Raw genomic sequence first — 16,112 nt, 5'->3', positions numbered from 1 at the left:
ATAAAGATTCATTCTTCCATGATTAATATCAGTGAAAAATAATGCTTATGTTTTAGCAAGATTTAAAACAGTGTTGCTTGGCTATTTATAATTCAAAGTACGATTAAAAATAGTTACATACAACTACATTGTCTTGACTATAAAGATTGGCCTAAAATATAGTGCATCATTTTTATTTTATATTAACAAATTCATAATAAAAAGCATTGTTGGCATAATTTATTGCAATTATGTTATTAGTGTGTCTACTATATTATCCAAAGTTTACAGAAGTCAAGTTAAATGAATAAAATAATTAGTAGGTAACAATGATCTAGTTACAGTAATGATCAATCAGTTTCAATTTCTATAGTAAGATGTGTTATTGTAACATTTTCACATTTGTGTCTTGTAATAATGGATATTATTCATAGTATAGCTCTCCTTAGTTTATTTATATATTAAAGGAGAAACTATAGTTTGATAACAATAACAATAAAAATAACATCTGCCTATCCCAGATTCTTGGGAAGGACTTAATAAGTGGCTAAAAATGCAAATCCAGTGTAAACATCTGGGTGACTATGCAACCATCTATAACAATTTTGTAGTGAAAAGGATGAAATAATTGACCATTTGATCAGTGATGCAGCAAAATTTCACAAACCGACTATAAGCATCATTATGATCAAGTTGTCAAAATTTTGCCAGGGGTTTGGATTTGAATATAGCAAGAACCAATGGGTAGTTGAGAAGGTTTTGGAAAATGAGTGGGCTAAAATCTTATGGGATTTCAAAATTCAAACAGATAATCCCCTCATAATGTGCCTGATATAACAGTCATTGAAAAGAAGAAAGTTGCTACTGGAAATATGATTGTTAAAAATTACAGAACTTGCAGACTGAAGTTGAATGTTCATGGGAAAAGAAATTTTCTGTTATATCAGTCATGATTGGAGCCTTTGGAACAATACCTTAGAACTCCCTTGATATTTGGAAATTTGAATTTATTGCACCTGAACACCCTAGGTTTTATTTTTTTAATACCCTGGGAGTCACCATATGAACTGCCTATATCCTCAGATGCTATTTTAATAATCCAATCCTTAGTTAGGACTTGAATTATTAAGTTTTCACCAACCTTTGCAAATCTAATTGTAGATTAGTCATATAATTTATTAAATTTACATACTACCCAATTCCCAATCACTCTGGGCACTTCAGTGGTAGACATAAGAAGATGCCATAATCATTGTCCTATTCTCCAGATAGGACAATAAAAGACCCCTGCCTAAAATTTTTAGGCATTTAGATTTTCCATGAGTTATTATTTACGCTTTAAATAACCATGGGCCTAATGATATTCTTACAAACAATTTAATTTTATCTTGAGATCTGATAAAGGATGAAAATTCTGTCTACATAGGACTGAATATATTTGATCAGCTTTAAATGGAGGTGATTCAAAATTATGATGAAAATGGAACTCTAAGAATATATGAGAATATAGGAAGGAGGAATATTGTCTGATGACGTTTGAAAATATTGTTCCTGGAGAACTAGATTTTCAGATTAATAATATAGTGCATATTAAGTTTTTTACTAGGCTTCTTAAGAAAGACTCATCTTTATAAAATGAAGATCATATCAGATATGCTTGTTTACCAGAAGCTGTGATAGCTTCAACATTAGATGTTTTAAAGAAGAGATTGGGCAACCATTTGTCTGAAATGGTATAGGGTTTCCTGCCTGAGGGGGTTGGACTAGAAGACCTCCAGGCTCTATTCTATTCTGTTCTATTCTATTCTATTCTATTCTATTCTATTCTATTCTATTCTATTCTATTCTATTCTATTCTATTCTATTCTATGCTATGCTATGCTATGCTATGCTATGCTATGCTATGCTATGCTATGCTATGCTATGCTATGCTATGCTATGACATGACATGACATGACATGACATGACATATTCTTCCTTGACTTATAATCACAATTGAGGCTAAAATTTCCATTGCTGAGAAGGTTAGTTGTTAAGTAGGTTGAGACCCATTTTACGATATTTTTACCATAGTTGTTAAGCAAATCACTGCAGTTAGTGAATCATGCGGTTGTTAAGCAGCTCTGGCTTCCCCCATTGACTTTACTTGTCAGAAACTAACTGGGAAGGTTACAAATGGTAATCATATGAACCCAGGACAGTGCAACTGTCATAAATACATGCCAGTTGCCAAGCACCCGAATTTGGATCATGTGACCATGGGGATGAGGCAACAGTCATAAGTGAGAAAACCAGTCACAAATAATTTTTCCAGTGCCATTGTAACGTCAAATGGCCACTAAAGAAATGGTTGTAAGTTGAGGACTACTTGTACAGCAAGTACAGAAAGGGAAATAAATTTATTTTTCTTTAGTTTCAGAACCTGACAAGAAAAATAATGTGGATTTGGTTGGGGGGAAAAATCCAAAGAAAAGGCATTACCAGATAGTATGTGACATTTGAAATTGCAGTGACTGTGGAATTTAGAAATAATCAGATTTTACATGGAGCATATTTTCCCCTCTTTCACTCCAGACCTTAGAAACCCTGCAGGATTAATATTCACTCGGTTATAAATAACTCAGCTTGATTAAAAGTCTTCTTTCCCCAACAGAGTTAAATTCAGATTGCTCTCTCTCTCTCTCTCTCTCACACACACACACACACACATACAAGCGTGCGCGCGCACGCACACACACACACACATCTTAATGGCGAATTCCATTTAGTTATTTGGGTTTTTATTTTCTGTTTGTTACTTGAACCCTCATTATTTCAAGGCCATAGTTGTCTCACCCGGAAATATCTTTCATTCCATCAACTTGGCACATTTCCTCCAGGGGCAGCTGACATGGAGTGAATTCCTATCTAGTTTCTGTTGGATTTAGTAGTAAAGAAATCTTAGAAGAGTCTGCTTGCCAGAACTGCACGTACAATGGCTGTCCTTTCAAAACAATAATATATCAACTAAGATATATCAACTGAAATTCTAAAATTTATAATTTTTGTTCAGTCTCTCTTACAGTATGATCATGCTCAATGTGTGATAAATATTTTATTTAATCTCTTTCTCAACTACATGCAAGCAGACATTTTGGTAACAGTTTATTTAAATCAGCTTTTCTCAATTTCCAGAACTGCTGAGTATAATTATTTAATTAATTGATTTATTAAACAAATGTATATGGCTGCCCACCTCATGGTGACTCCAGGAAGGATACAGTAATAAAAAGCTACAATTTAACCCCACCCACAAACCCTTACCCCCTAATTATGTTCCCTAATCTCCAAGCATATTTTTGTTGGAAACAACTTCATCAAAAAGTGTCTGACTACTCAACCCAATCAACACAAGCTGTAACATTGCCATACATCAATAACATCTCAGAAACCACCAATAGACTACTCCAGCCACATGGCCTCAGCATAGCACACAAACCAATTAAAGCCCTCCAAAACATGATACATAAACCAAAAGACCCAGCAGTCCCAGAGGAAAAATCAGGACTCATCTACAACATACAGTGTTGTAGACTGCAATTGCCATTGCATTGGACAAATAGGCAGAAGAATAACAGAATACATCCAGGAAGACCAAGTCAGTACACATGAAAACTCTTTAATTTTACAATATATGGGCAGATTTAACCATAGCTGAATCTGCGACCATCCTAGATCAAACTACTCCAAAAATGCTAGAGAATTTCTGGAAGCCTGGCACTCTGACAAATGGGCCATCAGTAGACACATAGACATAAACAACATCTACATACTGCGCAAAAGGGCAATTGATAAGCCAAAAAGGGAACAAAAAGTCTAAAATTGTAACAACTGCAACCAATTCTACATGGGACAAACATCATGTCAATTAAAAACCAGGATCCAAGAACACTGGCTGGTACTCAAATACCACAATCCCAAATCCTTAATGTCTACCCACACTAATACCAAACAGCACCAGTTTGATTGGAGCAACACAAAAATCACCAGCTACACTACCATCCACCACCCTCGTGAGTTCATCAAAGCCTGGCACTCCACAAGCAATTCCATCAACAAACATATTGACCTACAACTAGCCTATGAACTCCTCAGAATCCAAATCAAAACCAAATCCACACAGCTAACAAGAGTTAGCACTGACCCTCAACCAACCCAGGCAAGCCCTTCCCAACCAGCAATTCACCTTCCAATGACCCTCCTCTCTGATGTAACCTCCCCATCACAAGACCCATCACAAGACCCTCACTTGACACACCCACATCTGACCCATCACAAGACCTATTGACCACATGAAGCCCTTATAAACAGATGAACACTGACACTGACATCCCCCAAACTCTGTTGAAGATGTTACCTAGCCTGGTAATGAAACGTTTGGAAACCAACCCCCAAGGTGGGAGAATGAACCTTCACCCTCATCCTAAACCCGAGCTACAGATATTTGCCACTATTGCAAACAATTATAATGTTAAATAAAATTAATTAAGGCAGACATGCTTAAAAATATGTTTTGCACGTAAGCATGTCTTATGAAATGTGTAAGTCTCTATTTTTTGCAGAAGATTTAAAGATTAGGAACATAAAGCCATACATTTACTTGCGACACTCTTATACTGTAATTACGAAGTCCTGGAACTTGTTATTTTCTATTAGATTTTGTATGCTGTATATGGCTGCATTGTTGTAATAATTAAAACAAAAACCCAAAAACCCAACCCTCCATTAGTACTTATGTTTTTTAAAAAATGTGTGATTAAAAACAAATAGACCTGACTAGATATTATGAATCCATATTTTCATTCCTGAAAATAAGACTGTTGAATTCACTTGGAGTAACTTCCAAGTAAATAGAGTTTGTCAGTGTTCACGTGTTTGTTGGAACAGTCTTTATATACTTTTTTTGAAGTTGGCACAGGGTTTTTCTGATAGATAGTAGCAGCTGTAAATTATTGGTTCAGCTGTTACCTAGACTGGGTTAAGTGGATAGTTGGTACAATAGAGGAGACAGGCTTTAATGTGTTGAGAAATTCCATAGCTCTAAGTGGTTCTGTATAAACTACAGCTCAAAATTAAATCCATAGTTTTGTAAATATGTGCTTGATGAATTATGGTTTTTTTTTAAAAAAAACAATTTTGTTTACTCAGGCAACTGGTATAAAGTGGGCATAATTTTTTTAGCAAAGGAAGTATTTTTCAGTCCTGGGATTTCTATCTGATTGCTGGATTTTGAACAAAAGATAACAACATGGGGACAGAATTTCTGCTAACGATTGATGGCTAGATTTCTTAAACCACATGTTTTTATTTAAAAAATTAAAAGGTAATCAGTGGTCAAAATTAGTAATATATATATAGTTTGCTCAGTTTTCTTTGCATAAACCTAGTTTTGTGCTCTGTATACCACATGAGGATTTACTTGTTATTTACATGAAAACCTAATTCTAATTTTCTTGAAGACTTAATACACAATGGCAGTAAGAGTTGTCTGTCTTGCCTAATATGTAGTGTATTCCTCGCTGGAATGACAGCTGCCAAAGGCCGCTCCACGTGGCCGCACTGACAGCTGTCAGAAGGCCGTCAGCCCCAACTCGCATGCGCACCCCTCCGTTGACACTGACAGCTGTCAACAGCCGCACATACGTAGTAGCAGCCGCGAGCTGTCAAAACGGCAGCAGCCGCGAGCTGTCAAAGTCGCGCAAGCACAGATCCACCAGCCAACTGACAGCTGCTAGCTGTCAAAACACCGACTACCATTACCCGGGTTCCCAGCTGAAGCGCCAGCCAGCTGACGGGGTTCCCCGGCTCAGCGGCGCATGCGCTATCACTAAGGGAATGTCAAAAGCTGCCAGCTGATCATTGGGCACGGCCCCCTCGGCGGGAAAACACCCATCCCTGATGTGTTGATTTGTTTGACAGTTGCCTATATAAAGGCTCGTTGTACCGTTTCACCCTGTCCGGGCTGAGTTAAATAAACGTTTGAACTGAAGCCATCGTCTCCCTTATCACTGCTCGAGATTTTGCATAATATATCTTCCTAATTGCCCAATAGTATCTGATAATCCTTCCATTGTTGTTTACTTGCTAAGTTTCCATTCCTGCTTTGTCTGGCATGCTGACATGATCTGTGCCATCCTTATCTACTCTGATGTTCTTCACCTGCAGTGGGTTGGAAGCCAACCAACATTTTTTTCTTTATATTATACTTTACGACTTAGTATGATGCATGAACTAAAACAACCCAAACCAACACTAAATAAACTAAGTGGTAGTGCCATGTATGAATCTATTCAAACAGCAAACCTCCCTTTTCTACAGCTGGGATTATGTAAGCTACATTACCTTATAAAAAGAACAACTGAAACAGGTTTGAAGAAAGGAAATCAGCAACTGAAGAAGGAACGCGTTCGAGAGACGAACGTGAGCATTTAATTTAATTTAATTTAATAATTTAATTTGTATACCGCCCTTCTCCCGAAGGACTCAGGGCGGTGAACAGGGCAATACACAATAAAAATAGAATAGAAAAATTAAAAAGCCATTAAACATTATGCCCATAAAATTAATACATATTAAAATTAAAACTATTTATAAAAACCCAACCCCATCCCGTCAGACCAGGCCAGCTTGTTCGAAAAAGAAAGTTTTGAGATCGCGCTGGAAGGAGCGAAGGGCGGGGGCCATCCGGAGCTCAACCGGTAAGCGGTTCCAAAGGTCTGGCGCGCCCACAGAGAACGCTCTCCCCCTGGGGGTCACCAATCGGCATTCTTTGATCGGCGGCTCCCTGAGGAGGCCCTCTCTGTGGGAGCGCACTGGACGGAGGGAAGTTGACGCCGGCCGCAGGTGTTGCCGTAGGCAATCCGGACCCATGCCATGAAGAGCTTTGTAAGTCATCACTAACACCTTGAAAATATTTGGATATTTGGATGCCCTCTGTGATCCTGGACCATCTTTCTGGGGATCTGCAGATAGTAAGCAGATTCCTGCTGCTCATATAAATCCAGGTTATATCAAAAATCAAGACAATATATCTTATTAATTTTTCTCAAGTAATATATTATTGGAGTTAGGAATGTTCAAAAGTCATGTATCAAATGAGTAAGGAAGTGTTTGTTGAGGTGGCTCCATTGTTATTGATATCCCTTTACCCATTATTAATCTTTTTAGCTTCATTTTTATAATTTTGAATGTGTTTTTAATAATTGTCATTTGTGTACTGTTGTTTTTTTAACTTGGTTGTACTCCACCCAGAGTCACTTGTTTTGTGTGATGGGTAACTGTATCAATCTGAAAAATAAATAAATAATCAAATAAAGAAAACAGCAACCAACTGAATGTAATTTTTATAATATAATTTATAAATGTAATTTTTATAATAGTCTGTAGGCCTGACATTGGTACAACCTGTATATAGAGACAAAGGAGAGGAATATCACCTCTAATTGGAAAACATATTTCAGGACAGCCAAGATGTTTATCTTCTAGAACTCCTCCTCCATCTAGTCCCTAATAACTTCTAAATACTGATTCAAGACCTCCATAGAATCAGCAATTTAGCCCAGACAGATAGGGTACCACTGAATACCATTTACATACTGATAGTATCTCAACCTAAATCAGTAGATGACTTATATTATCAGAGATATATCATGTACTGTGCCCTACAATATACCATCTACAGTCAAAGGCTTTATTGCTCTTCCCCGTGACTTTCATCTGGAAAACCCACTTAAATAGAAGTTAAACCATTGAAAATCTGTGGTCTGTTCTTCCAAGCATCAAAGGCAATTTTGATTTTCTATAAAATAATTTTTAATCAGTTGTGTGGTCTGGAATATCCCATAGGTCAAATTAGGAGATATAGTAAATGTTTCACCCAAAAGAGTCTACTTAGCTAAAGGTATTAATGTATATACAGATATTCAAAAAATCTCCCATAGGTCAAATTAGCCGAGAAGAAGAATGAAAACACGTTTTCTAGAAATAATATGCTTATTACATTTAATCCAAAAGAGTCCAAGGAACCAAAGATATTATATGCAAATATTCCAAAAGTTTCCAAGAAGAGAATGTGCAGTAAGTGAAGATGTCCAAGAGTTGGTCAAATGAAACAACAGCCCCATTTGAACTGAGGATAGCATTTTTGTTTCAAATCTATCACTGCAATTGAAAAACTTGATTCAAATTTACAAAACAGTGTGCTGAATTCTTAATTTTTTTCCATAAAAACACATTTCCAGACATACACATTTTCATGCAAAATATAAATATGGGAATTATACTCATGTTATCATTGTTATCTACACCAAAGAAAAAAGGTTTAATGACTCTATATCTATCGATGCCAGAGAAATGACTTCTATATCTTATTCATATTCAGTGTAATCACTTGAGAAATTGGTCTAAAATAATTTGATACAAATACCTAAATAATTGATATATTCAATACATATGCAAACACGATATTTATTAATATGAATAAACATGTCCTTATTGTTTCAAAGAAACTAACATCCTTTTTATTTTTTATTGAAATATTAAATTTGGTAGCATACACATAAATGATCTAAGTAACACTGCTCTTGTTTGGCTGAGACAAATTAATGTACAAAGCCCTCAGTTAAGAAAATCAAGATGTTCACAAATATAAAAAAAAACAGAACAGTGATGCTTTGTAAATTTTTACACATGACACATGATGCAAATATGGCTTGTATTAGGTGCAGGACTTACCTAGAGGGAAGATTTAGAAGGCATTTAATTTTTCGATGGAGGATCAGAGCCAGAAGGTCACTGAACAGAAATATAATTAGTTCTTAACATATAATCTAAAAACACTACATTCTGTCATTGTTGATGAACTATTTAGATATCTTGACAGTGCATATTCCTCCATATTATCATTCTAGTTACTGTAATTATCCTGTCTTGATATTATTGTTAGCTGTTTTGCTTGTTATAGAGCTCAGTCTCAGCAGCCAACCTTTAGCACTGGATGTCATAAAATTGGAAGTAATCAAAATAAGTTTATATCAGAATCATGTAAGCTTTCTTATATACAATGTGCTGTTTTTTCTAAGAAAGAATACCAATTTTTGAAAAAAAACAGTATTATTTACTAAAGGATTATAATTATATTTACAATGCTTAAAGCATCTTTCGCTGCTATTAGAATCAATCAGTTCTCATTAACATAACTACCTATATACACATTTTAAAAGAGATGGTATAATATTTCCAGGTTTTTAGGACAGGTCACAGCATTTAAAACATAATTTGCTTAGAGTTCGGATATTGATTTATCAAGATGCCAGTTATTCTGTCCAGTACAATCTACCATTAGTGCAAAAGATAACAATTTTCCTGAAGTTCATAAAACATCAAAAATGAGCTTTTGATCTAATGTGCATATTAAGTTACTACCAGTGTGTGCATGCATATTAAGTCACTACCGGTGTGTTTGTGTGCTTGTGTGCACCATCTTTATACCTTTTTATATAGCTTTTATATTGACTTCAATAGGCTTTTTCACTTGTGTGTGTAAGCATATATAGTTATGAATAAATGAATGAATTTGAAATAGTTGTGGGTAATATTTTCTTTTCTCTGTTGTCACAGGACATATGTGAAGATATCTCTGATCATGTTGAACAAATCCATGCTCTTCTAGAGACTGAATTTTCCCTAAAACTTCTATCTTACTCAGTCAATGTAATTGTTGATATCCACACGGTACAGTTTCTTTGGCATCAGCTTCGAGTTTCTGTCCTGGTTCTAAGAGAGAGAATTCTTCAGGGACTGCAAGATGCCAATGGAAATTACACCAGGCAAACTGATATTTTGCAAGCTTTTACAGAAGAAACAAAAGAGGTATGGCCAATAAATATAAGAAATTTCTTTCTGGATTCTAAGTCCTAGAATTGTTTGCCTACTGAGGCCCCTATTAAAGCAAGTACTGGTATAGCAGTTTGCAGCAGAATCTTCTGGGTTTAGGCTACTTAAGCTAACTCCAGTACCAGTCCATTTTAGTAAAGCAAAAACTTAACACTACATATAGTCCTTCCTTCAGAGTGACTGATCCAGGTGAAATGAAATGTATTTTATTTGATGTGGCTGTTTCAGAGATAACTGTAGAGCTAAAAGCAAAAAGCTATTGTAACCTTAAGCTCTAAAGATAGCTAAGTGCATTGCTTATTCCCTACGATTAACACAGAGGTAGATATATCAATCATAATGATTCCCTTAATGGAAGCTTACAGGTTCACATTAACAATACTGTTAAGGGAATGTATTAACTCACAAGTAATATTTTCCCCATGATTACACAAATATGCACACATTCATTACAGGCAAGATTTTCTTGAAACTTGAACAACCTCTGTCATAAATCTCATTTAAGTTGTAATTTATTCAAAAGTGGAATATCTTTCACATACATTCTTGCATTCCAGTCCTATGGATAGACATTATTTTGGAGTATTTAGATTTTGCCCTATTTCACTGGTTCCATAAACTTTTTTTCCACCAAAAAACAAATTTTGAGCTATTCCTATGAACAGCTGAAAAACCATAACATCAGTGTAAAGACAGCTGGAATCGCATTGTTACATAAGACTTCTATAAATCTGGTCCTTTAATTTAAAATACTTTTTATTATTTTTGTCAGCATATACACATCAGCTCCTGCATACCCAGGGCACAGTGCTCTTTTGAAGACTCACACAGACATAGACACAGAATCAGACAGACACACAAACAAACACAGACACACACACACACACACACACACAAACTCCTTTTCTTCTTAGGCCATCTTATGTAAGTATGTTTTCAAAATAAGGGCTTGATGGCTTGTAAAGGGGTATAATAGACCTTAAAAAACTGCAAATGAGGGTAACCAAAATAATCTGGAAACTCAAACTTCTTCTCTATGAGAAAAGACTGTAATGTTTAGGTCTCTTTAACTTGAAAAAAAAATCAGTTCAAGAGGATCATATATTGAGGTGTATAAAATAAGAAACGATAATGTTCTCTCTCTCTGGAAGCACTGGGGTGAAATGGTCCAAATGCTGATTGGATGAAGATTTAATGCAGATAAAAGGTAGCACATCTTCACATAAAGCATAATCAGCTTGCAGAATTAATTGCCCCTTGGTGTGAGGATAGCTGCTAACTTGAATATGTGTACAAAGATCAGATTTATCTAAGGCTATTTGATGTGAAGACTTGATACTTGCTCTAGGTTAGCTCTAGGTTAGCAGGCATATGCAAGGGAACAACTGCAGAAGATAGGTATCTCCTTTTTCTGCTTCTAAGCACCCAATTTCATTTGGTTGGCCATTGTGAGAAACAATACAGAATTAAAGTGGACCTTAGCCTAAAATATCGTAACTTCTTATGTTCTTAATTCTTGGAATTATATATGAACTGATGAGTTTTTAGTTCCTTGAGTGGACAATGTTTATCTAATGGATCACTACAAATTACAAACACTGAATCGTGTATTTAAATGGACATTGCCTTCTAAGCCATCAAAGACCTATGCATGACAGGGTAACAGTTTCTTAAAATATTGAGCCCTGTTGTAGAAATGCTTGGAAATTAATTCACTAAATATAATGTCTTTCACTTTTCCCTGTTCTGGCTCTGACAGACCAATATTCTATAGGGACTGTAAGATGACAGTGGAACTTAATCCCAGTGCTTCATGATGGCTTCATAATGGGTCACCTTCATCTTACCTTCTGTCAATTAATTGAAAAGATAAATATGGGTAGAACCATCTAATGCTGCATAAGCCTGTAGCAAGATTTATTTATTTTATTTATTTTATTACATTTATATACCGCCCTTTCCCTGAGGACTCAGGGTGGTTTACAGGGAATTAAAAAATCCAACATACAAAAATTAAAAACCAAATTAAAAAATATTAAATTGACCCTATACTCTTAAAAACCCCAATTAAAAATTTTCTCCTCAGCCTGGGCCCGAAAGCTCGAAGAGCCAGGTCTTCAGGCCCCAGCGGAATGATCGGAGGTCGGGGGCAGTCCTCAGCTCCACCGGCAGCTGGTTCCAGAGGGCAGGCGCTCCCACCGAGAAGGCCCTATCCCTGGGTGTCACCCGCCGGCAATCTCTCACCGGCGGAACCCTGAGCAGACCCTCCCTGTGGGAGCGCACTGGGCGAAGGGCGTTTGATGCCGGCAGCAGGTGTTCCCTCAAATAACCCGGACCCAGGCCAGAGATTTAGACTTTTTCATAATATGGAACAGAAGGATCTTGTAATTTAACAGGGTTTAGATTCCTAAACAGGGTACTGAATTTAATCTGAATTTTAATCCAATTTTCAGGCAAACACTCATTTCTATGTGTGTTACCAGATACTTAATTTACTCACAGCAATTGAGAACCTGTTGTTGAATATAAATTGTCAGCACAGAAGATCTGCACAAACCTAAATTTTGGCTTCACAATTCTCGCTTGACTTAAGTTATACATGTGGTTAATTTACAAAGAATGTGTCAGTACTGTTGGTTTGGTTCTTTTTCTTCTGGCCAACTACAATTTAAATAATATAAAAATATAAATCGCTTCATAGTTTTTTTTTAGAAACTGATTAGAAGCGAGTGGTTGATTCTGAAACTGAATCCATTCTTTTCCCACCTGCAGTTCCTGTTGGTATCTGCCTCTGACCCACCATTTCTTTAGGTCTAATTTTGACTGAAATTCCAATTCACTGTGGTAAATAAATGAGTGCCGTGTGTCAAATTTCAGAAAAGATTTCATAGATCTGTTGCAGGGGATAAGTACTAAAATAAGGGGAGCCTGTTCCTTGCTCAATTCACAGGGTTACAAGCAGGGTCAGGAAAGTGTTACAGGATCCAAGTCATGGCACATATCAGGAGAACAACTATTTCACTGTCAACCTTGATGCTCGTTAGGTTTGCATTATCACAAAAGAAAAACAAGAACAAGTTGGAAATAGAGTACAATATTTGTCTCCAATATTACTCCAGAAACATATTTTAACCAGGGGAATTTTGATGTGAAAATGTAGGGAATAAAATATTTCTCTCCAACCTTCTATATTTCTTTCCTAATGTATTTTATACTGCTAAAACTTAAAAAATATCAACATATTTGTTTAATAATCATAATGTCCTAGTATGCCTTTGATTTGAACATGAATTAGGAACTATCCTAAAAATTATACAAATCTATTATGGCAATTGCATAACAATGTAAACTAACAGAAATAGTGGCTTGTGATCTATTATAATTCCAAATCTATTTTTATGCAATTTTATAGAAATTTTAGAATATTTGCATTGCTTTGATTACAGTCTTTAAAAATTTAAACTGCTGACAAAAGAGTATTAAAGTTAAAACATTCTTTCCACGTGTATTAGACATTTTTTTAAAAAAATATCCATTTAGAAATTAAAGGCTTATTCAAGAATTCTTCCAGTTTTAAGCTCATGTTCCTGGCCTAAAGAAAGGATAAAAAACAGAAAATAGAAGCTTATCTTTTTGCTTAATTAAGTGGCAACTGAATAATACAAAGTGAGATTTTTAAAGACTATGAAATAAATCAAAGCATTGTAATATTCAATATATGCAAAAAAGTAGAAATAATGTCCTGACTATCTGAAGTTGTAAGGATATACAACCAACCCATGTTACATATTGAGTTCTGAACAAATTAATTATTATTTTGTATTCCTTGCATGATAGTAATAAATAAGAATAATATAATAAAATGCCATCAGGTACAGACTTTAATGCATATGGCTCTATTAAACACTGGTTCATGAACTTTTTGCCATTCGCATTCCATTCAGTGTTACCCAGGCATAGCACATCACTTCTACATCAATTGTTTAAAGCTAGCCAACAATTGGACAATCTCTTCCATTATTGCATTCTTCATTTACTGAATTAATGTTACCCATTTTCAGTGAAATCTATAAAACAATGTGATAATTTTATGATCAGTAATGTTCTGAAGATCAAGGTGAAAGCCCCCCTCCCACTGTTCCTGTTTCTGAATTTGCAAGGTTTAGCATTATAGATTTTAAAAATCATAAGCACAACTGTTTTTTCTCTTTTGATTTTGTTACAGGACCGTCTTGATTCTTTAACAGAAGTGGATGACTCAGGACAGCTAACTATCAAATGCTCTCAAAATTATTTATCCCTAGACTGTGGAATTACTGCCTTTGAACTGTCTGACTACAGCCCGAGTGAAGATTTGCTTGGTGCTCTTGGGGACATGACTTCCGGTCCAACTAAAATAACATCTTTTGAGTCTTGGAGCTGTAGTGAAATGGACAAAGCCTTTCCAGAACTTACTAGAAATGTGGGATTACTGGATGTAGCAACAGATTCAGGTGCTTCCAAATGCATTGAAAGTATTAATACAAAGGAAATCCACTTACCCTTGTCAATAGATCAGCTGCAGGGGGAAGGCCAAAGTTGCAAAGAACCATCAACTATATCTGCTGAACTTTCACTCACTCATCTTTTTGAGCACTTACCCTTTTGTAAAGTAGCTTCTGAGGATTCGGCTGTCTCATTTGGCCACAAGAAGGTCTTGGAAACAATAAAACAGGAGCCAAATCCAGTGCCCGCCAGTGGTGCAAAAGCCGATCATCACCCTCACAGTGAAAACTCAACTCCCAAGAGATCAATACAAGATGGTTGTGACTACAATGAGGATTCACCCACACAGCCCACCTTGCCCAAGAGGGGTTTGTTTCTCAAAGAAGACATATTTAAAACAGATATTGTAGTTGATGATATAAAAAATCAGTTCTCTTTGATTAAGACAGAGATCAGTAAGAGCACACCTTCACTGCTAGAGCCACCAGACCGATCTAAGCTTTGCCTAGCACTACAAACAGCATACAATAATTCCCCTTCTGCTATAAGTCAATCGTGTGATTGTTTACACAACATAAGTGAGCTCAAGTTTGCAATTCAAAATCATTTCAAAGAAAAGTCTATGGCTTTAGGTAAGTCAAGTGACAGTGCTAAAAGGCAGAAGCTGAGGTGCAAGAAGTCACACGACATTCCTGAGGAGGTGGCATCCTGCAGGATTTCTGAAATGGTATCAAATACTGCACCAACCAATCAGGTGAACAAAAGAGGAGTTCTGGCTTTACAAAATGGAATCTCTTCTGGCAGCATGCAATCCATAGAAGGGACAGAAAGTGATATGACATCAACCTCTTCTGAGCCTTATAAGGAAGAAGAACGGAATGGTCAGTCTGCCAGTGAAGGAGAACCATCTGGTTCACCCACTAATAGTCACGTCAGTAGCTTTTCAGCTGGATCAGATCCTGTTATATCTCCCTTCCCTCTTCTTCAAAGAAACAAGAGTGAAAAGACCCACTCATCTTCACCAAATAATGCCAGCACAGATGGTAAAATAGGTAATGCCTGGTATGGTTCTGATGAATACTTAGCTCTCCCATCCCATCTCAAACAGACAGAAGTATTAGCTTTGAAATTAGAAAATTTGACAAAATTGCTTCCACAGAAATCTCCAGGAGAAACTATTCAAAATATTGATGACTGGGAACTATCTGAAATGAATTCAGACTCAGAGCTTTACCCAAACTATCAGGTCAAAAAGAAGCACAAAAGATTAGGTAGAATTTCACCAAGTTCTTCAAGTGATATCATATCCTCAGTAGGAGACAGCATTGAATCGGGCCCTCTTAGTGATATCCTTTCTGACGAAGAACTTTGCACATTCTCATCTAGCATGAAAAGGTATCTAGAAGATATGCCACAAAAGCCATCAATATGTCAGGTTTCTGATAAAAATGAAATGACTTTCACAAAGAAATCAGCTTTAATACAGCAACTGATGGAAGATATACAACATCAAGAGAATAATGAAATTGTATGGAAAAAAATGGAGGTAAGTAGGAAACAGATGATGTGGACAGACCTTTCTCTTCTTATCAATATATGGCAGCATAAAGAGGAAATTTGCAAAATACACTGATGCAAGCAAAGTACTGCTTGAAATGTTAAAGCAGCCACATCATGCAAAAGATTCGACATCACTGTTTTGAAGGCTTTCCCAT

The 16,112-nt window shown here is 36.1% G+C and overlaps 1 protein-coding gene across 1 annotated transcript in view; it reads left to right on the top strand.

Annotated features, from left to right (window-relative positions):
• Window positions 1-16,112, top strand: part of AKAP6 (A-kinase anchoring protein 6) — a gene marked incomplete at its 5' end in the record, with an annotated part of 248,277 nt that overhangs the window by 23,895 nt on the left and 208,270 nt on the right. The window contains 2 exons of the mRNA XM_083352382.1: window positions 9,637-9,903; window positions 14,138-15,943. Coding sequence (XP_083208508.1) covers window positions 9,637-9,903; window positions 14,138-15,943 — 2,073 coding nt within the window. The remainder of the gene's footprint in view (window positions 1-9,636; window positions 9,904-14,137; window positions 15,944-16,112) is intronic.

Source organism: Vipera ursinii, assembly GCF_947247035.1.
Source record: "Vipera ursinii genome assembly, chromosome: 1".
Classification (NCBI taxonomy): domain Eukaryota; kingdom Metazoa; phylum Chordata; class Lepidosauria; order Squamata; family Viperidae; genus Vipera; species Vipera ursinii.
The sequence above is the reverse complement of the archived record's forward strand: the minus strand, read 5'-3'. Positions and strand labels throughout refer to the sequence as shown.